We start from the raw sequence: 25,356 nt of genomic DNA, 5'->3' as shown, positions 1-25,356 counted from the left end.
ATATTGCCGTTATAATTTCAATAATGTGGAAGATATCGTTGTTTATCTTTCTTGAACCTGTTCAATTGTTTCATTTCCTTCTTTATATCAGTTGTAAAAATCAGCCAGTCGCGTTATTGAGAAACTTTAATTAGAAACGAACAATTTTAGGCTATGAAAACAGATTTAAAGGTTTAAAGGGTACCGCTCTGAATCTGACATGCACTCGAAAAATGGAGTGTCACTAAAAGTACGCCTTCAGCCTTTTAGTAGAACTAACATAGTGATATCATGCGAATCACGAATAAACTGTAGATTAAAACAGTTTCCCCTATTACTGTAACATTAAATTTGAAGCAAAGAACTTGTAGTAGATAACAGTTTTGAGAACAGCGAAGAAGTGTCTTTCAAGAATTACCTCTTCAGAAATTCTTCAATAAATGCACCCCTCAACATAAATAACGCCGGCCAGGTTTTCCTATCCTAATGTGTTGGATATGTTTGCACCTGTGGTTCTAGAACTGTATATCCCCATCCCTGAATAGTCTGAAGCTGTGGACGGGTAACAGGGTGCTCAAACATATAGGTATTCATTGCAGGAGCAACAACAATAGGTCTAAACATTTTAACAAATACAGGGTGAGCAGGGACCGGGGGGGGGGGGGAATAAATGAATTATTGCGCCAACATTTTTGATCCCCCTGGAAATTTTTACAGGGAAATCGGTCAATTTTATGTTAAAACCATGACCAGGTGGAGGGGGGAGGAAGGAGGAAAATGTGTTAGCAGGATTTGGATTTCTTTTTAAAAACTTATTTTAAGTGAATATTTTATTTGAAAATCTATTTTAAAAAAATTTTAAAAAAACAGTGAATATTTTATTTGAAAATCTATTTTAAAAAAATGTCTGCTCTCTCTTCTTGCGCTCCTTAATTTTACCAGGGGAGGGGGCGTTCCCCCAGTTTTCCAGGGAGGGGTAGTCCACCCAATTTTCCAAGTGGGACGTCCCCCTTCCCCTCTTTAAAATGCCTCTGAGGGTGAGCCTCTTCAGATTAACTTTCTTATCAATCTTTAATAGGATTTTGAGGCAGTCACAAACAATAATTAGTGATATGTCCTAAAATAATTAGCTAAACCATTTTTTATATCATTAACACGAATATGCGTGAATTCTGCCTACCACATCCCGATAGGGGTTCTTGGACTAGATTAAAAACTAAAATCATCTACATGGAAGGAATTTTTTGGTCAAAATACCGGTCCTGGTAAGTAACTTCAAAATAAAATCCAATAAGATGCGACTCAACTTAAATAATTTTAAATCCACTCCAAATTTTCAGCTTCATTCTCCTGGGACATAACACAATTCAGCAAAATTGCAAAAATTACAATATCTACCAAATATTGCAGACAAAAGAAATGTCTGCAAATATGATAAAAAATATCTTACTTCGTGAAGTCCCATGCTCTAAGTACACAGGTTAGCAGGTTATCAGCTTGACCATTAGCAACCTAGTTAGTTACTTATCTATTTATTTATTTACTATGAATCCCTTTTTACAAGAATGTTTACCAGGTATCTACTCATCCCACCGATCCATCTTATACTCATTAAGTGTTATGCGCGAGTAGAAGTAGCGAGTGCCGAATCCCTATCTACCTATGACTGCTATCTTTAGCCCTCCTGTCTGTTTAATTTAATATTTCTCTTAAACTATGATAGTATGATTTCATATAATAATACTATTTCATAAATCATTAGTAACCTACTTAAATATAGTTGATATCTTAACATAAAACATTAGTAACCAAGTTACATATTGTTGATATCTTAACATAAAACTTTAGTAACCAAGTTACATATAGTTGATATCTGAACATAAAAGATTAGTAACCTAGTTACATATAGTTGATATCTTAACATAAAACTTGAGTAACCTAGTTACATATAGTTGATATCTTAACATAAAACTTCAGTAACCTAGTTACATATAGTGATATCTTTACATAAGCCATTAGTAACCTAGTTACATATAGTTGATATCTTAACATAAAACATTAAGAGACCTAGTTACATATAGTTGATATCTTTACATAAAAGATTAGTAACATAGTTACATATAGTTGATATCTTAACATAAAAGATTAGTAACCTAGTTACATATAATTAATATCTTTACATAAACCGTTATAACTCCACAAGAGTATAAATCTTATAAATATCAAAATATTGACAACACGTGTTTTTTATTTGTTTTAACTATTATTCAAAAATTTCTGTAAGACTCCTCCGAAGCTTCACAACAGAATGTTTATAAATAGTTGTTATGAAGTCAGATTGAAAAATAAGTTATTTTATAAAAAAATAATCATTTTATTTTCTCAGTTCACCTTAGCAAGTGTGTTAGCGTCTAGGGGAGCAACTATACAGATATCTGCCCACTTTCTCAGCTCTATATGTAGTACAGGATCTCCTCTACTCTTCCTTAACAGTGTACAGTTAGTACCAGCATACAGGGTGTCACAAATAGATCTTTGCTGTAGAAGATTGATTTTTTAATTATTGCAACCAATTGGAAAGCTGTATATTTCAACTATTTAAAAGAATAACAATATTGGTAAATGTATACTTTTACTTTTTCATTGGCTTGTTAAAATTTTTTTTTTCTGTTTCTGTAGCCTAGAACAGTGTACATGATGTATAATGGCGTTATGTCTATATTTTGTAATACAAAGTTATACAAAGAATACAGCATGATACAAATCAAATCAAAAACAACAGATACAAAATAATACAAAGAATATGATCTTACTATTTCAAAAGATAGATCAGGAAAAATAAGTCCTATTATACACTTCTTATTATAATAAGAGGGCACTTCCTTTTCTAGAAAAAATTGTAACTCTTACTTTCTAAGTCTTCACTTTTTCAATTTTCCTGGATTTTTCGGAATACATTAGAAGCTTTTCAAAACATTTTTTCCAGGTAAGTTTCTTTAATTTGACCGTCCATAAACCTTTCCTGTGGTCATGAGAGTTGCCACAAAAAAATGGTTCAACCGTTTTGACCGGTATTTGATACAAACAGACAAACAAACAAACTCACAAGCAAAATATATAAATACCAGCAATCCCACTCGTGAGTATCAGTTAGATAATCCACTCCTAGAGATTCCAACGGGGGCAGGAAATGCTGAGAATGCTCTGTCACAACTTAAAACAAAGAATAACAATTTTTTAAGGCAATATGAATCTTTAAAAATAATATTTTATGCTGAAGTTACAAATGTGCCAGCAGATTTATCTTTCAACGATCAAAATATATATGTTTGAATAAATTTACCTAGTTTAACGGATATTTCAGAGTTTTCTTTTAGTTTCTCGAGGATTTCAGGTATTTTAATACTAGCTACACTTCCTGTGCAGCCCAGAAGAACATTTTTCATCTGAAACAAGTTCTTGTGTACAGTACAGCACACTTTAACAATAACAAATTGTTAACAGCATGGATTATGTGGTTCAGTTCGAATAGCTAGGTTTATCTGAATGTATTGTTGTTTTGTGTTGGTCAGGGATATGATTATTCAAGAAAATTTAAATCCCTGCATTAAACAAAAAAAGAATCTAGGTATAATAGCTAACTTTAACTATTAATTATAATCAATTTTTTAAAATTATATGTGAAAAAAATCAAATATAATTTTAACTCAATAAGAAATTAAACCTTTTTTCTTGTAATCTTGCAAAGGTCATAACGAGTAATTCCAAGAAAAGCTTGTTAACATCGTATACAAAATATTGACTAGTGACTATATGACTATTCATCCCAGCAGGGGGGCGATTGATGAAATATACAGTGGGCCCCATACAAATTTTGAATGAGACAAAATTTCAGCAATCTTATGTGACTTTTATGTTGTTATAAGTAAACAGTTTTGTCAGTTGCTTTAAAGTCAACTTATTAACTATGCAAATAATGTGTTTTATGTTCTTGGACTAATTAAAATCATAACTGAAGTCTTCTAGTAGTCTTTTTATTCCACAGTTTTTTGAGTCTCACTAAATCTGATATTATTCTGATTATTTGTATAGTTTATCAGCGCCTTGTCGTACATAACAAGGATAAGAGCACCGAAGGGGATGTAGAGACCGTTCATCACCAACATGTTCCTCATGCTTCCCATCATCACACGCTTCGCCTAGGAGTACAACAAAACTGATAATTTATATAATATATATAAAGTTGAAAATACCATATCAGTCTCCACTTGTGTGTCGAGAACTCTTAAAATCCTTGGTTTTCTACAATTGAAGTAAAATATATATATTTATATATTTCAGTTTTTAAATTTCACATTTTATTTTTTAAAAATTCTACTTAACATATTGTTCCACGTCTCATATATATATTTATCTATTTAGTATTTTAAAGGGAGTGTTTGCGAAAAATGGCACTTTTTTTATTTCTAACTGTCGTTTGGTTGTGAGAATTAGATTTAAACCATCCTCCAAGGACCTCAATATATTATCTGTTTAGCTTGAGCTACCTAGCAAACAAGAAATGCAATTCAAAGTCGATTCCCGGGTTTGCTCCAGCAATAATGGGATAGATTAGAAGGTATCTTATTATTATTGCATCCTATATTATAGAGATAATCTAGATACAAGACTTAATACTCTAGGCTTACCACAGGAATGCAACCTTTGCTACACTCTCCATTGTCAGAATCATGATGCCAGTATTGATGAGTATGCTACTGGAATATGTGAAGCTATAGATAATGCAGCAAAGTTGTGCCTACCAAAATCAGGAGGACTGGCAAATGAAAAATCAAAAGGGATCTTAGGTTGGAATGAATATGTAAAACCATATCAGGCTGAAAGTAAGTTCTGGTTTGGTGTTTGGCAAGCAGCTGGGAGGCCAAGAGAGGGAGAACTGTTTATTTTGCAGCGAAATGCTCACATGCAGTATAAATATTCTATAAGAAGATTAAAGAGAGCCAAAAGTCAATTACTTCAAGATAAATTTACTCAAAAATTGCTCAATGGAGGAGGTGATATATTCAAAGAAATTAAGAAATTCCGGGGACAAAATACAACAATTTCAAATTGTATAGATGGAGAAGTTGGGGCCCAGAATATTGCAAATCACTTTCAAGAAATCTATGAAAATCTGTACTCCCAGCATACTCTAGGAGAAGATTTTGATAAAGTGCAGCAAAATATACAAGAAAGAGTTCATCATGGATTACAGGATGATATAAATAAAGTTAACAGCCAGTCAGTCAAAGATGCACTAAATAAAATGAAAGCAATGAAAAGTGATGCATTATTTGACTTCAGCTCTGACTGCTTAATTAATGCATCAAACAAGTTAATAGATCATNATAAACATAGAAAACTTATATACCTACACCATTTATATATGTATTTATATCTTTGTGTGTGAATAAATCTTTATAATAATATTAATATAAAGAAATAATATCCTTAATTAAGTTTTTTGTCACAATATTATATGTTAATAGAATTTTTTACGATCGATTTTTACGTGAGGTTACATATTAACTAGTCAATATACATTTAATATTTTAATTAATTTTTTAATATTCGGTAGAATAAATTCAATCTCGTTAATTGAATAGATGATGTGGTATTTAGGCACCACTTAAATATAATTACTACCGCTAGAGAGTTTACATCATAAGAAGAACCCCGCTCAGTATATGGTTTATTATATAAGGATGGTTTTTTATTATTAAAAGGACTGACATTGTAATTTCACGTGACCTTCCATTCAAAAATGGGGACGTGTCCGATGCACAACGGTACGAAAGGGAAAGGACAGGCAAGGGAAGGGGAACCCAGAAGGGAAATCTAAAACTAAAGAATCACATGAAATTATCGTTCAAATATATTTCTTATTCCTTTATTGAGAGTAGTCTGGAAGTTTACATTTTTGTACAAATGATTGCTCGCATGTTCATCAGCTTGTAAAATGCGTACTGTTTTCGGGTGGAAGATATATTCTATTAAAAATCCACCAATTTGATGTTCCAACCNCCCCAAGATATCAGTTAAAGAGACAAAAGGCGTAATTTCAAGTGACCCTCTATGCAATTATGTTAACAACGATATCTCTTAAAAGCTTTAGCTGATATAGTAAAAATTTAATTACAATGTTTTTGTTTCTTTAATTTGTTTTCGTTTGGGGTATCTCTACGAAAGTGACTGGCGCATTTCTTGCTTAAAGAAGCAATGGAGAAACTCAAAGATATAAACACTTTTTTGAGTCAGATAAACGACGGTATCTTTACATGTTTTATCAAAATAAGGTTTTAAGGGTGTCGTTATAAATCGGGCATGCATAGCCATCTTTGCATGGAGGGGCGCTTGAAATTAATAAAGTAACTTAAAACAAATCACCCCGGAATTTTCTGACATGGTTTCTCTTTAAGAATATCTCAAAATCGATTTTATATCTTCTTGTATGTATTTACTAGCTTTGAAACCCAGCTTTGCCCGAAAACTAAACTTAAAACATTTAAACTAAGCTTAGAATATTTTCGTGGTTCTTACGAGTTCTTTAATCAAGATTTAAAGCGAATCAAGGGTCTCACGAGTTATGATCGAACAAAAAAACAGACAGACAAAAATTCCAACTGTATATTCTGTATAAATATAATACTTAACAGGTGTTGGGTTAAAAATACCTTTCCTCAATCATTGATTAACGAGGAGGAGGGNGTAAAATGATGACGGACCAGTCAATATTGTTCCATTTACAAAAAAATGAAAAATTAGAAATTATCTGAGCTGTAAAAAGTGGACTGAGTAAAAATGTACACTAAAAATTCTAAAAAAGAAAGTTTCTGGTTACATCAAATATAGGATTAAAACCACAAGAATGTTCTTAGCTTGGTTTTGAGATTCTAAATTAATTGAATCGACTTTTACGACTTTATAGGGAAAAATAGTTAAAATCGTAGTTTAGGACAAAGCGCGTGGGTAATCGGTGGGACTAACTATGATCCCCCTGTAGTTTCAGGAAAAATTACTCTCAAGGAAGACAAGTTGCCCACTATCTAAACTAAGATCAGGATACAGTACCTACCTAAACTTTCACATTTCTAGAATAAACAGCAACATAACAAATATCTGCTTTAACTGCCAAGGAACTCCACATAATACAAACCACCACATTCAATTGCACTTCCAAACCCACCCACCTAACCCTAAGCAGTCTTTCCTTAGACTACATGAAGAAGACCTATTAAATGACCTGATGATTGGCTAGAACAACATCAACAACAACATGACCCACATGTGCAACGCTGGGTTCCCAAGCTAGTACTGTATATAATTTGTTCTGTGCTCACTTTATTATATAAAATCTTCATAATGAGAGTTTAATTGTGGCAGAAGTAATCGACTGAAGACACTATTTGTGTCATATTTTATGTGTCTAATTGTTGTTAATGGGCGTTTTGGGGGCTGTACAATACATTGTACACTGTACAAATATTATTTCAAATTGATCCTAGATGAAAACCTTACTTAAGTCCATAATGCTACAAACCAGAAAAATCCCCTAACAAAATAAGTATTTACCTTATCGAAGGGAATCTCTGCCAGACAAGCTGAGCAGGAGGAGAGAAGCGCCCATCCTACCTACACATGTTTAAATTAATAACAGACGACGACGGGAAGCGCAGGTTTAAGATTGTTTAAGGTTATTCGAGTTTTATAAGACTTCACAACAATCTAAGATGAAAAACCTATTTTGAAATTGTATGCTCAAAAAGTTTGTGTTTATTACATTATACAACATTTTTAGTCTAGCCATAGATATCAACCAAAACTATTTTATCTTTGGTCTGTTATGGGATAATAGCAAACTTATAGAAAATCGGATTTTGTTATGTGCTAAAAATCTCAGAAACTTTCAGGCCAACTCCATTAATGCTAAAAAATCCCCAAATGTGAGAAAACGGAACTCGAAACGATTCCTATCCCTAGTTATCAAAGGGATTTGAATTCTTGTCCGAATCAAATCATAATTCCATAATCCAATTTCATAATGGCTTAACAATACTAAGACTTGAGAAAGGCGCCTAAAGTATATTGCTCTAGGCTAAAAATGCATAAAAAAATTTGCTGACTAATTTGACAAAGTAAACTGTGTACTGTACTGTTAACCCTGGAAAGTGCTATGAAGTTTATTTTTGTAGAATACCTAAAATAGAAAACGCTAAAATATGCAATCAATGAAAAGATTTTTTCATTCAAGTGATTTTGGAAGATCGAAAAATCCTACAAAAAAATATCAACAAATAATTGAGAAAAAAGTTATTCAAGAAAATTCAAGAGATATCAAAGGGGAATAGATGGAAACAGGTATAAAGAAAGTAAAAGAATATTTATTTGTCTGATGCAGTTTAAAAGATTTTCAATTTTTCCACGTAAATGAAATCAAATCGCAAACTTTTTTGGGAGGAATACGAACAAGGTAAATCGTCGTCTAAATTGAATTGATGGGAGGGGGGTAAGAATCCTAGAAATTATACACCCCATGCAGTGGATTATGAAATTTCTCTCTGTCAAGATAAGTAACAGATGTAATCTTAGGAATCATGTTACTCAGTATAATTAATACTGCAGATATAAAAAAAAAATATTTTGCATTTTGTTTCTAGGCACGATTAGCGTAATGTAAAATAAGCGTTAGGTCTGACCCCCCCGGCCCCCCATCCACAATAAAAAATAGATTCTGAGACAAAAATATCGTTAATTGTAAGTTAGTTAAAATAATTTGGTTATTCATAGAAGTGGGACGATGTAATGCATCGCCTTTCAGGGTATGTTACCCTTTTCAAGTATTCATAATATTTATAATATATGGTCTGACATCATTTACGTATTAGGGTGTACACTGTACATTAAAAAAGTTTACCACGTACAATTTCTTCTCTGATTTATGTAAATCTACGAATATTAAGCTGAACATTTTCTAAATCATAGAAATACACAAGGAAGAAGTTTGCACAGACCAATTATAGATTCCGTATTAAAAGTCCAAGAGGTGACTATGGTGACTTCATTCAGAAGCTTCCATTTCCCAGGGTGCTAGAAGTATGAAAAAGTTTTTCTAGTCGGATACAGATTGCCAGGTTGTAAATCACAGTGTTAAGAATCTTTTATAAGTTTATATTCACAAAAAGAAGAAGTTAAAGCCATGGCGCTATTTGTCTATACATTTGAAATGGAGAAACTTTTCTTTTAGATATTTCAGGCCCAATCCAAGGAAAAATAAAAACAAATCAGGAAAGATTTTCTCTCGCATTCAGGTGACTAAATTAAGTGAAAAGGATATTTAAAGGAAGTACGGAAAAAAGCCTTATCATCAATACAAAACTAAAAGTTTTTAGATGTTCACAGTGAAAACAGGGTAATTAGCTCTACTAAGTATATTAAAATGTACAGCTTTCAACTGTACCTTTCAAAGTCAAACAACTTGAATAACTGATTTCATAAAAAAGCAAACCAGATAGAGATAACAGTATAATCCCTGTCCTGTCAACCCTCAATAGAAACATCATTAAAGAGAAGAAGGAGATGGACGCAAATAAGAACCTCTGTAGAAGGTTGATGGAGTCTATGTAATGTCTCTGTCCAGCTAGGTGGCAGCTGCAATTTGCAGTGTCGGGTCGCAGATGTTCATAAATTTTAACATTTTATTGTTATATTGTTCTGGTTTCGCTTAGATACCATTTTAGGAAATAAAAAGCAATTCTTAAATTGGATAGTTCATTAAACTATGTATGCTCGACATTTTTCATCGTAACTGTTCTTAAAAAACAACTATTTTATCATTTTCAAATCCGATTTTTTTTTGCATGGAACAGTTTCATTGTTACAAATATTAGATAAATATGAATTCACAAGCTTTTATTTCCAATATTGAGAGTTCTAGATTTCAAAATGTAAGTGGGAACCTTTTTTATGTACAGCCTTTATTATATAGTAGTAATCCCTGTCTGTTTGTCCCATCATCTCATGAACCCGTCGACCGATTTGCCTCAAATTTGCATTGGGAAGCTCGGGAGAACCATGAAAATGTTTAGTTTAGTTTCCAGATAAAGCTGGGTTCCCAAAGCTAGTAAGCTAAAAAATAACTCAATTTTTCTTAAAAACTGGAAATACTGGAGTTCCCGTCAGTATGCAATCCTTTTCACAAAAACAAATTTGGATCATTAAAGTTTTAGGAAGTTAAGTATTAAGGAAGGTAAAAACAGAAAATTTATAAAACTAGTTATATATCAAGTTTCTAAGTTTAAAAAATCAAAGTAAAGAAAAATAAATGGCTTCTAAAGAAAACTCCTGAGATTGTAAGTTTTCAAAAACTCTTTGTAATATAATGAAAGAAAAAGATTTTAATCAAATTTTAATTGGCAAAAAAAAGTGTTATCATAATAATAACCCCAGTCTAACAAAGGGAAAAGAAAAATAAAGTATACAAAAAGTTATATTATTAAAATAAGTATGAAAACAACCGGAGGAGAAAGAGAAGTTCTATTCTCAGAAGACCAATCATTTAGTGGAATGGGGGTCGCCTATCTAATAAAAAAAGGTTCAGATTCTTTCATCCTAATGTTCACACATTACAAAATGACAACAGACAATAGAGAAATTACATAAAATGGGAAAACACAATTGCAAAAGTTGAAAAACCCAATTTGAAAAAAAATTTAAAATTTGAAACTTATAACCGTTTACACGGTTTGTAAAGATGAAAATATTATTTACTCTAAGTTTACACTGTACAATGTACAGTTGTACACTGTACAGTGTACAGCAAATATTCGATTTACCTGACTCCGAATATTTTCCTCCCTACACGAAAAGTAAAGTCCAAAAAACACTCCTGAAAAATGCACTTTTATAAATGTGTAGTGGTTAATTTGTTCTATATTTCTTAAATCTGAGTACTAGACGTAATATTATTGGAAAAAGAATTAAAAAATCTAAATTTTGGGAAAAATAAATATTTCTGATCATATTTTAAATAGAAAAAAGAAATAAATATAATATTTTTTTTCTTCCAAATACGCTCTTTTTAATCTTTTCCTACTTTTAAAATAAAAAAGTGATTATTTTTTTTGATAATTTAAGATTTCTCATTTAGATTTTAAGAATATTTTTTTAATTTATCTTCTATCGGATCTATTGTATAAACCCTAATTATAAATGTATTTAAATCAAATACCTGCGTATGGAACCGTAGAGAGAGAATTTCTGAATTTAATCTGTCCCTCGATAACTCCTCGTCTCACGAAGTCGAAAGGAAAGACGGCCCCAGCTCCAAGAAATCCTATAGGTACTCTTTTTAAACAATAAGAAATATAATGAAAAATATCATGTAAAATAAGAAGGAAAATGATATGGGCTGTTAAACTAGATAAAAGTACATAACTTATGACAAGTACTGTACACTTCTATATTAGTAGATCGACCCTAGAGGTTTTCTTCTTCATTGGTCCGTAGACAAGATATTAATATACATTTACTCCCAGTTCTTTATTTGAATAAAGAAACTACGTTTCAATGAAAAGATGAGAGTAAACTCGTAAAAATACCTAAAATTATCATCCTAAAGTGGTTTATTACCGGGCGTAATAATAGGATAAAATAAATTTGAAACGTGTTAATTTACCAAATCATCAAAAAATTAAAAAATGAAATTTAATATTAAAATATAAAAATTTCAAAGATTTATTTTTTTGGAATAATTAGAAAATCAAAAACTAAAAATCAAAAATATAGTTCACGTAAAGCAGCCCAATGGCAAGACCGATGTACAACAAAATTCCATCTATGTAGTACAATTAAGAATATTTTACTTTATACAATAACAAGGAAAATGAGATGGGCTGTTAAAACAGAATAGAAATATGAAAACTAAGGAAAAACAAGAGTATATAATGCGGAAAAAAAATGAAGAAATGTAGAATAATATTAACCTGACAATCCTCCATGCAGAAAAGGGAATCCTGGGATAGAGTACAGTTTCTCATCCTTTCTTAGTGTATACTGTATCATACCATAGCTTACAATTCCATGAAAGATGAAGGCAGAAATATAATCTGCGCAGAACATGACGAATTCTTGTTCGCATCTGCGCAGAACATTATAGAGGTTTCTCTGTAAAAAGATATATTAAGATTGGAAAGGGTGTGGCCTAGTTTTCAGCATGAATAGATTGACAAGGTTTATTCACTAGCTTGCTAGATCACTTCATAACTAGCTTTATAGAGCGTTAACCTAGTCACAATTGCCTAATTTATCCTGACAAGCATTATAGCTAGTTCTAAGACAAACTAACCGATTGTGCAAGTTAGATAACTAAATGAATAGCTAACAAACTATAAAGCGTTCAAGCTAGCTTATTAGCTGAGTAACTGAGGCGCAAACTATTTTTCTAGTTAAATAACAATCTGATTTTCTAAGTAGAATAATATACATCAAAGCAAAGTCAAATACAAAAGAGTTCAACATATACATACAAGCTATATTCCACAATTACTCATTTCTAAATCTTGTCACTTTATAAAATCTACTTAAACAAAGTAAGTTTATAATCGACAATAGCTAGGTATAAAACAAATATAGTGATTCGTAGAAATTTATGAAACGTTCGGCAGTTACAGCATGAGATGAAAATCTTAACATTTAAGATATTGAGAAGCATTCAAAATCAAACTTTTCATTTTACCCACTTCCTAAAAAGAATAAAGAGTCCAATTGTAAACTTTTAAAGCCGAAAAACCCCAGTCTCCTTTGTAATATTAGTTAACCATAATAAACAGGATGACAGGATGAAAGTAAAAGGAAATCCTGAAATCTGCATAGCAGAAATAAATACAGAATGTAAATTCAATTTTTTCTCCCTTTCAATGTAATTCATTCAACAAGAATCTAATCTAAAATATTCATTTTTCTTTTACTCCAGGTATACAATAGTTTTTCCTTCAAACTTATTATAATATAAATTAAAACAAATGTCAAAAATAAATAAAAATTTTTCTTTGATCTATGTTATTTATGACCTTTCTTAAACTTATATTACGTACTTTAAAAGTCAAATTTTTTTATTTTTTTCTAATAATTTTTTTTAATATTTCAAATTTTTTATTTTTTTAGGGATAAGGAAAACAGAAAAGCTTAAAATCCTAATAACTGGGTTTTCTCTTGAACTGTCTAAACTTGTGTCCTACTGACGTCACAAAAAGAAGGTTCGAGATAATTTAAAATTGTTTAACCAGAATTCCTATTAAAATGGTTCTACGCAGGGTAGAAAATAATTGGGATGCATTTTTCCGGCTTTTAAATTTTTATAGCTTTGGGTTGAATAAAGAGAACTCTAGTCTCCGATCGTTACAAGAGGATCTGTTTGATCATTTTCAAGAGAGATCCTTTCACCCTCCATCTCGATTTCACTTGGCTTATCTCCAGCATTCTCATTTACATTTTCAATTCTTCTATCTTCAGGAAAAGCATTTGCGTTCTCCATTTTGACGTCCTCCGTCCCCTGGTTCTCAGGCAGGTTCACCGTGAAGGAGAGTCCTGATCTTCGGTAGAAGAGAACATACGCGTCTTCTTGACCTTCTCCTTCAGGTATCTTACGGTCAACCTGAATAATTAAACAACTCAGATTAAAATATCAAAATGGCGCAATCTCCCTACGACTCAAAACGACAGTCGTTGTAAGTTCATGTGACTCGCTATATTAGGAGGGGCATGTCCGTGCCCCATTCACAGCAGTATCCTTTAAATTTGTTTATGCATTATACAATCCGAAGTTTGTACTGCCTCAGAATTAGGCTTAGGAATATCAACCCTAGTGCATCAAGGACATCATCTCCTTGACCCTTCTGCACACCTGCATCCTTCAAACAAGTGACAAAACCCCATTTAAAACATTTAAACCATTCGTTTCCAGGATTTTCTCTTTCTAATAACATGTTGATAAAATCTCAGTTAAATATACCTAAAATGGCCATCCTAGAGTTTCTTAAGAAAAAAAATAATGAAAGAAACTAACAATTAAACCCTGTTAACATTGGTATTCCTTGTGCATGTTGTTAATTTCCTAAATATAACTAAAAGAAAATTACTTATTTTTAATTTCAAATTACCAAAATCCAAAGTACCAAAAAAAACATATTTAACACTTGCATAAATTTTCAAAATTACGAAAAAATGGGATATTTTTAAACATTTTGAGAGGGCCTTTAAAATTATGGTGTAAATCTTTATCCGACCAATAATGTCGTTTTTCTAATTAAAAAGTGCTAAATTTGGACAATTTCATTCTTTACTTTTAGAGCAGAAATTGCCGAGAGATTCTTATAGAGACAAATTAAAAATAAGGTTTAAAAAAGAAAATATTAATATGGACGGACATCTTTTATAGATTATTGATCAAACAAAGCTTGTGAAGTTGCCGTTATGAATCAGACATGCCGCTCTATAGGACGAGGAACACCTGAACTTACGTTTACACTTACAGTTCCTTCCATCCTTCTTTGTGAACATTTTAATAACCTAGTTTTTCCAAGATAATATTTTGATTAGACAAGATTGGTTAAAACATTTTGTTTAAACAAGATTGGTTAAAACATTTTGTTCAAACAAGATTTGTTAAAACATTTTGTTTAAACAAGATTGGTTAAAACATTTTGTTTTAACAAGATGGGTTAAAACATTTTGTTTAAAGAAGATTGGTTTAAACATTTTGGTGAAACAAGATTGGTTAAAACATTTTGTTTAAACAAGATTGGTTAAAACATTTTGTTTAAACAAGATTGGTTAAAATATTTTGGTTAAACAAGATTGGTTAAAACATTTTGTTCAAACAAGATTGGTTAAAACATTTTGTTCAAACAAGATTGGTTAAAACATTTTGTTTAGACAAGATTGGTTAAAACATTTTGTTTAGACAAGATGGGTTAAAACATTTTGGTTAAACAAGATTGGTTAAAACATTTTGGTTAAAAAAGATTGGTTAAAACATTTTGTTTAAACAAGATTGGTTAAACCATTTTGTGTAAACATTTGTTTAAACAAGATTGGTTAAAAAATCTTGTTTAAACAAGATTGGTTAAAACATTTTGTTCAAACAAAATTGGTTAAAATATTTTGTTCAAACAAGATTGGTTTAAACATTTTGTTTAAAAAAGATTGGTTAAAACATTTTGTTTAATCAAGATTGGTTATAACATTTTGTTCAAACAAGATTGGTTAAAACATTTTGTTCAAACAAGATTGGTTAAAACATTTTGTTTAAACAAGATTGGTTAAAACATTTTGGTTAAACAAGATTGGTTAAAACATTTTATTTAAACAAGATTGGTTAAAACTTAAAACATTTTGGTTAAACAAGATTTTGTGGCAGGTTAGAGAAGAGGAATGAAGACTTTGTCTAAAATATTTCTATCTAGCTGGTCAAAATAAAAATTCAACATTAACATTATTATGTTGTTGTTGCTGGCACAAATAATAAGATCTGGCTAATATTGAAGAATTAACTCATTATTTCATTTTCAAGTATGTCATACTAATTTGTAAATTTAATATGGAAAAATATAAAAGAGTACCCCCCCCCCACCCAATAAATTAAAGAATCTGAAGGTTCATGACTCTTGACATTACCTGGGAGTCATTAAAGTAGTGCCATGAGGTAGAGAGAGGATGTTTGGCGTATGCGGTATAGTGTCCGCCAGACGGGGATCCGGTGTGACAGATACTGGCGTATAATTCAAATAGTTCTCCGCCCTGCTGCAGGGGACCTAGACAAAAGAAAATTATAAAAATACTACAATAACAATAACAACCTACTCTGGTTAGGCGGGTCCAAACTACATAGTAAATTGTGATTTTTTTATTTGTATTATCTTGTGCTATGTAGTTGAATAAAAATATGTATGTAAAAAAATATGTAAACCCTTTGTTTATAAAATAATATGAAAAAAATATAATATAAGTTGACATTGAAAAATGGGCAGGCAAAACTTTAAAAACACTGTTTATATTTCAGCATATCCATAGTCCATGAAAGAGTATTTTGATTTTGCAGGGGGGGGGGGGGACCTCTCGTCTTTCTCAACTTTGCTTCTCTGCTTGTTGGGATAAAAAAAAACCATCGAACGGCTGAACCGATCCGGAGGATTTTATGAATGGTTAAGTATTTTAAGATACCGCTCACAAAAACCTTTTATTTATCTAATTATTAGAAAATTCTTGAAGCAAATCGAAAAAATGTTTCACTGTTAGTTCGAAGGTGAAGTAACATTCAAAACTAAAATTATTTATTGACGAAAGGTTGCGAAGAATCCTGAAAGTCAAGTTTTGAAAAGTGCAAAGAGAGAAGAGTAGGCAGTGGCCAGTGCCACTCATATTTGATATTTTTGTTATTTCATCCTAATTTAACGCGTAGGCCGGGATTAATAATTACTCCTAATGGATACAGTTACAAAACCATTCAAAAATAGATATTTTACAGGGGATTTATTGTAAACAAAGCTTTTTTTGTTGCATTAATTCGCAATATACCCCCCCTCGCTTTTAAAAATGTTCTCCTTTATCACATCAGATTCATGGTTGTCGTCTAGTTCGATATTTCTATCTATCTATTATGCCTTCCTAACAGCACAAATGCTACTAGGTACCCACCCTTCCTTCTATTATCTGCCTCCTGAGCCGTAAAGCCCTAACTACCGTGACCTGTATCTACAGCCCGAATACAAGAACGAATAATTTATATGATGAAGGATTCGATGATTATGTAATAACTAAAATGATAAATATGTTATGTAATGAGTAATGATCAATGTCGTCTATTTGTGCATAATTTTGCATATTTTTCTCTTTTCTTTTGGAAACCTGTATTTTCAAAAATTTATTGAAACAAATTTAAACTACACCATTTATATATGTATTTAAATCTTTGTGTGTGAATAAATCTTTATAATATAAAAAATAGTCACAAGTGAACCAACATTTAGAAGATAAAATTATCTATATCAAGAGAGCTTGCCGCTAAAATATCCCTAGAAGGTGCACTGTTTCGGTTCGCCTTATATAGTCTGTATGCCGTTTACTATACTGCGTGCTTTAGCAGCTTAAAAGTCGGTCGGGTGTTTGAAAGAAACCAGAGTTTACAGTGTTATTAAAACTATAAGATTAACCTGAGAGGAATGGGTTTAGATCCAGATCTTTAATTGGGAATTCCACTCTATTATCTAGCTTGACACTACCAGCCGTCCCTCCAGGTCCCTTCTCCAGGTATACAAATCTTTTGAGAATAATGATGAGAAAATCAGGATATCTCCATACTGTCAGGGTCTTCGTAGCAGTCTGGTTCTTCCTAATTATTAAAGGGGCTGTTAACGTAAATAAATTCATTCTTGGTTAATAGTGACATCCATGATTAACAACGGCAACCTTGAAACCTTTTCCAAAGCATCGATGATGAACATAGAAATGAAGGTTTTTTAATCTGTAAAATAAATTACAGCCCGCCGATTGTATATTGTGTCACCTCAAAATACGTTAGAAATAATATTTTCTATAGACTGAAAGAAAAAATATGAACAATTTCTATTTAAAATATTTAAAATATTTACTTTAATTAAAGATTTTCTTTAAAAATGGCACATGAACTCACCTCAAACTTCCATTTTTTAAGATTCTAGATTTACTTTTCAAATAAAATCCCCCTCCACCCCCCCCGGTTCTAATGATAAGGTTCTTCTATTCCTCTATATTTGTTGGAAAAGTATTAGACGCACTGCTAACTTATATCTCTCACGTATTAGATTATATCCGCATAGTTCCAAGCATGTGCTACAACCATTATCTCAAGAACATTTTCATTCACTGTCAGTTCAACTCAACCCAATTTCATTTTAACTCTAACTTATCCATTCTTTTAAATCACATGTCATTCCATTAGCGATTCATGGCGGTATGCTTTAAATCTTTTTTAATGAAAGAAAAAAATCTTTGCCTTTCTTTACAAAATATTTTGACCCTGTGACTGCAACATAAGTTTAAATTGAGTCACGGATTTCTTCAGCAAAGTGAATGAAAATTATCAGTTCAAATAGTTCGGAAATAAAAACGATAATTCTAATAGAATGCGGTTAAATTAACGGAATGACGGGAATTAGCGTTTTTTTAAATATGCATATTTCATATTTAGCGATTAAAAGTTTTTGAATTCATAAATCGAGATAAGTTACCCTAAAAACCTTCTACAAGTTCTCGAAGTTATACATCTAGATTATTTTTTATTTCTTTATTCCTTTAAATTTTAGATGATTTGTTGCTGTTAGTATTAGTTCACCTGCAGACTGGACAGAACCAAGGATTATTCTCATCCAGGAGCTCTCTGCAGGAGAAGGCCTGGAGACAGTCATATAGGTTTAGGTTTGTATTAAACCTCTCTTCCTCCATGGATGGATCATGTTGAACCCTGCTCCAATCTTCTAAGAACCGACATAATAGAATATAAAAACAGGGGACATAAGTTCCAAAACAGGTGTATGGCCCATTTCTAACACTGAGTGTTAGAAATGCCTAACACTGAATGTTAGAAATGGCCCTAATCGCGTTTTGTCCAATGAAAAAAGTTTGAGATTTAAGACAAAATTAAAGAAAAAAGCCTGAATTAAAAAATTCAGTAAACCAATCCAAGATCCCCAAAGAACATAACTCTTAATTTTCGAAAAGTGATAACAATACTTAATTTAATGTAAATGGTACCATTTTATTCTGTTAAGGAAGTCGCAAGGTTCATGAAAAAGTTTAATGACGGACTTTTGTTCTTATAAAATCTGAAAAATCATAAGAGCTGTCGTAGTACATTTTTGTGACTTTCTTCAACTCAAAATCCAAGTAAGAATAATGGAAACATTGCTTAAGCTCTCTCTTTTATCCTTGTCAGCTAATGGTCCATTTGTTAATGGTTGATGGAGAAATATCACAAAACTAACATTAAAAATCCCATTAATCAATAATCAGCTTGGATTCTATTGTCTAGTTCCCTAAAAGATTCTTCTCTGCTGCTCTGATCCTGAGAGCAAGTTTATCTCCAGGTTTAAGATTTATATCTCCAGCATCTACTAGACTAGACACAGAGCAACCTCGACACCTGTTTCCGTGCTCACACCTTGAACACTTCTCTCCGCTCTCGTCGACTAGGACCAGGTTCCCCTCCTCCCCGGGGACCAGGCCCTGGACCAGGTTCAACAAACGAGAATATTTAACACAGTTTGGAATCTTGAGAACCCGAGGATGACCGAAGTTTGTGAATTTATCTTCTACTCCAACTTGGAAAACTAGAGGAACTGTCAACAGTCTGAAATAATAATTAGAATAATAAAAACAAACAAAAAGATTGCGTGGAAATCAGTTATACTACACTGCTAAGATAAATCTCCCTACCCCCCCCCCTTATCGTTCTAAATAGAAATATATTAATGAAAAAACTAAAACATATTCATAAAAACCCTCTGAATTAAGCATATTTTAGAACCACAAACAGTAGTAGAATTAAAATTCAACTATCAAATATCTTTTATCAGTAAGTTAATTTTATCGGAAGAATTATTTTATTGCAAAAAAAGCTCTTAAAGAAACTGTAAACTCAAAACAAATTCAAATTTTCTGAACCCTACATCTTGGCAACCTGATAATCTTTTTAATCTTTCAAACTTATATTATTTTATCTAGCAGAATCTAAAAATTGAAATATCGACTGTACCAGGTTGCAAAGATATAAGGATTAACCAATCAGAATTTGTAGCGAGTGTTCAAAGTTCGGTTCATTGCTTGCGTCCAGAACTTTCGTTTGCCGACAAAATAAGAATATTTATTTAAGTTAAAACATATTTTAATAAATTTCCTTCGAGTATGGTTTTGGTTTTTGAGAGTAAAGTCTTAAATTTAGTCTGCAAAAGGCTAAGTGTAGAAAGTAAATAAAATGTGCAATAGATATATAATATTCATATCTGCAAAAAAAGCTTTCACTTCTATCAAATATCGACCTGATATGGAGGGATTTTAATAATTATTATAAATTAATTTGTTTAACTAAAAAACAACGGGTTTAAAGCATAAATAACAAAAACCTAATTTTTATAATTTTTAATATTTATAATTAAAATATTACGTGATTGTCAAACCAAAATCAAATGTAGAAAAGAAAGATTTATCTTGGAAAAAAAATTTAACGAAAAATTGATGTAAAATGTTTTCTTGAACAGATTCAAATAATAGAAATTAAAATATAGAGAACCATCTTGATGCTGTTTGTTTACGGTTTAGTCAAATTAGATATTTTTCTGGCTTCTGATTTCAAGAGATGTTATTGTTAGGAATAAAAACAGTGTCCGAATTTAATGAGTTTGAGCCGCAACTTAAATCTGCCAAAAACCGGTTTCAAGTGAGCGCTTGCTTTAATCTTGAAAAATTGAATACAGTTATGAGTGGAACCAACCATATTTGAGCCGCGGCTTAAATTTAAGCCGCGGTTCAAATTCTTTTAATTTGGCCTCAGGTACACATAATACATAATCCAACTTTTGGAGTCTTTCTAAATATTTAATTAGTTGAGTATTTTTAACACTTGATCTCTCTTAAATGTTGAAATATAAGAGAGCAGTCTCCAAACTTAATATTCATCTCTACGGAGCTAGAGTAAATCCTGAGAGAGAATCTAACCTGAGCGGAGGTTTGACTCCGACCGACTGATCTAGCTGTAACCACTCACTCTCTTCGCACTCCTGGAGACAAACCGGACATTTTGCTCCGGACTCAGAACTCTGCTGCACACACACTCGTCAAATATGTGAATATAAGGAAAATGAAGTAACAATAAGATTTAACATACACTTAAATAAAAATGTTTTAATATTGCAATATAAATATAAATATATAAATATATACTTTGCTTGTCAGTTAGTTTGTTACCGATAAACGTCAAAACAGATAAACCGATAGGACCCACATCTTTTGTGGGACCTCACATGACCCCAGGTAAGGTTTATGGATGCTCAAAATTAGAAAAATTTGTTTCCAACAAATTTAGATTTTCGTCAAATTTTGAAAATCCACGGAAAAATATGATTAAATCCCCGTAATTGTTTTATTTTGTACAAAGAGAAGATGCTTACAGATAGAGCCACAATTAAAAGTTGAAATAATAGATGGGCGCCGCCTAGTAACTTTATATTCCTACTCGCTTGGGAACCCAGCTTTGCCTAACAACTAAAATTTCTTTAAATAAGCCAACTTACTTAACATTAAATTTTAAACCAAGTTAAGAACATTCCCGTGGTTCTGCCAAGTTATCCTATCAAAATGTGAGGCCAATCGAGTAAAATTTACGAGTTATGATTTGGACGTACAAACAAACAGAGATTACTACTTTATTATATATTAAGATATAGAAGCTACCAAAATATTCAAAATGTTTCGCCCATTTACAGAATTATCGTCGAGAATTTAAGTCACGTTATATTTGCGCAGTTTCCACTTGAGAATTCCAATTATAAATATTTTATCAGATAAATGAAAAATTTAACATTTTAAAAATATTTAAATGAAATTTCAGATTTTTCAACATCATGATGATAATCAAAACAGTTTGTGGGGGACATTCTTATCATAAAATTAAAAGCATAATTTAATTTTTAAGTATGTAGTAAAAAGAACCTTGTAACATTCTTTTAATAACGATGATAATTTCAATCAGATCGAGTTTAAAGTAGTAAAATGTGATGCTGTTACTATTCGATGTGACTAATTAAATGGCGATCTACTAAACTAAACGTTTAACAGTTCCTTATAATTTTATATTTCAGAGTGTGAATGTGCCTGATGCTTGATGCTTCTCTCTAGGCAGTCTCTACAGATAATACAGTTACACTGTATGTGTGTTATCAGGTCGGAATCCGCCATATCCTCCAGGCAGATATTACAGCTTCTCCACCCCTCCATTCCAGCTCCAGTTTCTCCTAATACAATGATATTACAGTTTCTCCACCCCTCAGTTCCAGCTCCAGTTTCTCCTAATACAATGATATTACAGTTTCTCCACCCCTCAGTTCCAGCTCCAGTTTCTCCTAATACAATGATATTACAGCCCCTCTAAACCTCCATTGCTGCTCCAGTCTCTCCTATTACAATGATATTACAGCTCCTCTAATCTTCTATTCAAGCTCCAGTCTCTTCTAATACAATGATATTACAGCCCCTCTAAACCTCCATTGCTGCTCCAGTCTCTCCTAATACAAAGATATTACAGCTTCTCTAATCCTCTATTCAAGCTCCAGTCTCTTCTAATACAATGATAATATTGAGTGTTCCTGTAAATCTCCCTTACTACTCCAGTCCCTCCTCACACAATGATAATTTTCCATTCTCCACACTCCAGTCCCTCTTATTACAATGATAATTCAGCTACTTTTAATCTACATTCCAGCTCCAGCCTCTCTTAATATCAAATGTGTAAAAGGCTGAATTTATTGGTTTATGGATTGAATAATTATTTTTTTTTTAGCGAACTCCGCCACTTAAAATTAGGAGTATATATTTTATCCTTAAAGATACTATGAGTGTAATGGTGCTTGAACTAACCTTTAGTATGAGTTCCTTTCTCTGTGAGGGTTCCTGTACTGGTGCTAGAACTAACCTTCAGTAAGAGCTCCTGTCTCTATGAGGGTTCCTGTACTGGTGCTAGAACTAACCTTCAGTAAGAGCTCCTGTCTCTATGAGGGTTCCTGTACTGGTGTTAGAACTAACCTTCAGTATGAGTTCATTTCTCTGTGAGGGTTCCTGTACTGGTGCTAGAACTAACCTTCAGTAAGAGTTCATTTCTCTGTGAGGGTTCCTGTACTGGTTCTAGAACTAAGCTTCAGTAAGAGTTCATTTCTCTGTGAGGGTTCCTGTACTGGTGTTAGAACTAACCTTCAGAATGAGTTCATTTCTCTGTGAGGGTTCCTGTACTGGTGCTAGAACTAACCTTCAGTAAGAGTTCCTTTCTCTGTGAGGGTTCCTGTACTGGTGCTAGAACTTACCTTCAGTAAGAGTTCCTGTCTCTGTAAGTGTTCCTGTACTGGTGCTAGAACTAACTGTAGCTCCGAGATCAGATCTTGAACTGGACAAGGAGGAGAGCATACTGGAGCTAACACCATCTCCTCCAGAAGAGAGCTGACTACCTCCATCTGCTCCAGTAGAGAGAAGACCCCCTCCATCTCCCACCGACAGCTGACTGGATAATGAACCAAGAACTGAGGAGCTCACACCCTCCATATTCTCCTCTTGATCGGGAATCTCTTCATCCTGAAAAAGATAAAACTTTTTTGTAACTTTTTCAACTGGATCTGCAATGTATGACTGTACTCTATGTAAATGGTGTATTTTTAGTTTTAATGATAACTTAATACCCAATCTGTAAATTTATGATCAGAAGTTTCCTAGCAGCAAAGTAAAAGTATGCAAGGGATAAATATTTCTCTAAAAATCATTCCTCCTCCACCTCAAAATATTTGCTATTTTCCTTATTACGTTAGGAATAAAAAAATTTCTGTGTTTTATTTGCGAGTTAGGGAAAGTAAACATTTTTATTGGAAAATAAAAGAGTATAAGTTCAAATCCAATGGTTAAGGGTTTCCCAAAGAATTTTCGAAAAAAAAACCTTGGTTATTTTTTAACAATATACACCCCTGCAATCTGCTTTGAAACAAAAACCAACGATTGTACTAACTAAATCAATATCATGAAATTTGAGTTGTAATTATTGTAATCAACCTTGTCGTTTATCTGTCTATCCTTGTATATTTTAACGCACTAACCTGAGCTAATTTGATTGGATCAGGTTCAGCCGTTTCCTCCCCCTCCAGAGATAGTTCTAGAAGTTCTATAGCGTAGAGTTTCCTATTGGTTGTGTTTATAAACTTGACCCAGACCGTGTCCTCCAGCTGTCTGGTCAACCTATGCTTGGTTACCTCACCAAATATAATCTTAGAATCACAACCGCTCAACCGTCTCTCTATCTGACAACGGATTTCTCCTAAATAATTAACTTAAAAATATTTTCAAACAAAAAAATTTGTATTATTTAACCGTATTTGATGTGTTCGTTCGTTTGATGTGTTATACATTTAAAGTCATTGAGTACATGATTGGAAGAGTGTAATGCACAAATGACAGAATAAATCTTTAGTCATCTTTTGCAGATATTCCTAAAAACTCGGAGTAAGTGCATTAAACCAATCATAAGAATTAAATATACTCAGTGTTTCCAATATCGTTACCATAAAAAATGGAAACACGATCGAAAAACTATCGTTACAACACATTCGTTTCTGCATCGTTTTGGGGATAGCTTTTGCAACGTGTTCTTGCAAATCTTGATTTTGTGTACAGAAGCAAATGTTTAGGATGAAAAGTTTAGAAAACTTTCTTAAAACTTTGGGAATGAAAGAAAATAAAAGAAGACGACGACCAATTGAAAGCACATCACTAAATATTCTTTGGCCTAAAATAAACATTTTTACTTAAATTAGCCCTGTTGTGCAAGATAAAATAATTGAACCATTATAATGAACATTGAACGTAGCTAGGTGTGAACTGCTTTAATTAAAATCTATATTTGCAAGTTTAGGTGCAAAATCATTGACAAATACGTCATTATAACTGTTAATTTTAATTGAGTTGATTACTTTATCTTTTGTTTGCAGCAAAATCAAACTGATGAACCTGTACCACAATTCAAAGAACAAATGTTCTGTTTCATGAATTAATTAAGAAAGATTCAAAGAATAATATATTTAAAAAATATATTTTTTAACAATTAACATTCATTCAAGATGAATTAATAATGATACGTAGAAATATAATCGTATTTTTAATGTTTTAAATACTTTAATTATAAATATACTTTGCTTGTCTGTCTGATTGTTTATTTGTATCCAATAAACGTCAAAACCGCTGCACCGATCGGGCCCAAATTTTTTGTGGGACATCACGTGACCCCAGGGAAGGTTTATGGATGATCAAATTTTCAAAAATTTAAGTCTAAAAAATTCGATTTCTGAATCTTTTGTAAATCCACGAAACTTTTTTTTATAAAATCCGCTAAATATTAAGATCTGAATAACTATATTACAAACTAACATATTAATCATTAGGTAACATCAATTGGAACTAACCATTGAGACCTGACTAACCAGGGGTTAATACTTTATACCCCCTTCCCCTCCCCATACCATAATTTTCAAAGATTTAGGTAGAACAAATAGAAAAACGGAG

At 32.1% G+C, this 25,356-nt stretch overlaps 2 protein-coding genes across 5 annotated transcripts in view; both read right to left on the bottom strand.

The window, feature by feature from the left end:
- Nucleotides 1-17,029, bottom strand: part of LOC111695312 (phosphopantothenoylcysteine decarboxylase) — a 17,413-nt gene extending 384 nt beyond the window's left edge. Inside the window, exons 1-9 of one of the 2 annotated variants that reach the window (XM_023464586.1) lie at nucleotides 12,000-12,977; nucleotides 11,246-11,350; nucleotides 10,851-10,903; nucleotides 7,591-7,650; nucleotides 3,323-4,178; nucleotides 3,105-3,192; nucleotides 2,371-2,464; nucleotides 1,430-1,491; nucleotides 487-595 (exon numbers count right to left, since the gene is read on the bottom strand). In XM_023464586.1, coding sequence (XP_023320354.1) covers nucleotides 487-595; nucleotides 1,430-1,491; nucleotides 2,371-2,464; nucleotides 3,105-3,192; nucleotides 3,323-3,425 — 456 coding nt within the window. In that variant the 5' untranslated portion in view covers nucleotides 3,426-4,178; nucleotides 7,591-7,650; nucleotides 10,851-10,903; nucleotides 11,246-11,350; nucleotides 12,000-12,977. Of the gene's footprint in view, nucleotides 1-486; nucleotides 596-1,429; nucleotides 1,492-2,370; nucleotides 2,465-3,104; nucleotides 3,193-3,322; nucleotides 4,179-6,127; nucleotides 6,134-7,590; nucleotides 7,651-10,850; nucleotides 10,904-11,245; nucleotides 11,351-11,999; nucleotides 12,978-17,024 lie in introns of those variants that run through there. The other variant, XM_023464587.1, reaches the window with a different exon arrangement.
- Nucleotides 13,109-25,356, bottom strand: part of LOC111695302 (uncharacterized) — an 18,141-nt gene continuing 5,893 nt past the window's right edge. For 2 of the 3 annotated variants that reach the window (XM_023464568.1, XM_023464569.1), the window contains exons 9-17: nucleotides 23,898-24,115; nucleotides 23,121-23,385; nucleotides 21,919-22,058; nucleotides 20,764-20,867; nucleotides 19,086-19,399; nucleotides 18,386-18,527; nucleotides 17,226-17,404; nucleotides 15,691-15,827; nucleotides 13,109-13,669 (exon numbers count right to left, since the gene is read on the bottom strand). In XM_023464568.1, coding sequence (XP_023320336.1) covers nucleotides 13,400-13,669; nucleotides 15,691-15,827; nucleotides 17,226-17,404; nucleotides 18,386-18,527; nucleotides 19,086-19,399; nucleotides 20,764-20,867; nucleotides 21,919-22,058; nucleotides 23,121-23,385; nucleotides 23,898-24,115 — 1,769 coding nt within the window. In that variant the 3' untranslated portion in view covers nucleotides 13,109-13,399. The remainder of the gene's footprint in view (nucleotides 13,670-15,690; nucleotides 15,828-17,225; nucleotides 17,405-18,385; nucleotides 18,528-19,085; nucleotides 19,400-20,763; nucleotides 20,868-21,918; nucleotides 22,059-23,120; nucleotides 23,386-23,897; nucleotides 24,116-25,356) is intronic. The other variant, XM_023464570.1, reaches the window with a different exon arrangement.

Source organism: Eurytemora carolleeae, unplaced genomic scaffold (genome assembly GCF_000591075.1).
Source record: "Eurytemora carolleeae unplaced genomic scaffold, Eaff_2.0 scaffold95, whole genome shotgun sequence".
Lineage (NCBI taxonomy): Eukaryota > Metazoa > Arthropoda > Copepoda > Calanoida > Temoridae > Eurytemora > Eurytemora carolleeae.
This window is presented reverse-complemented; position numbering and strand designations above follow the sequence as displayed.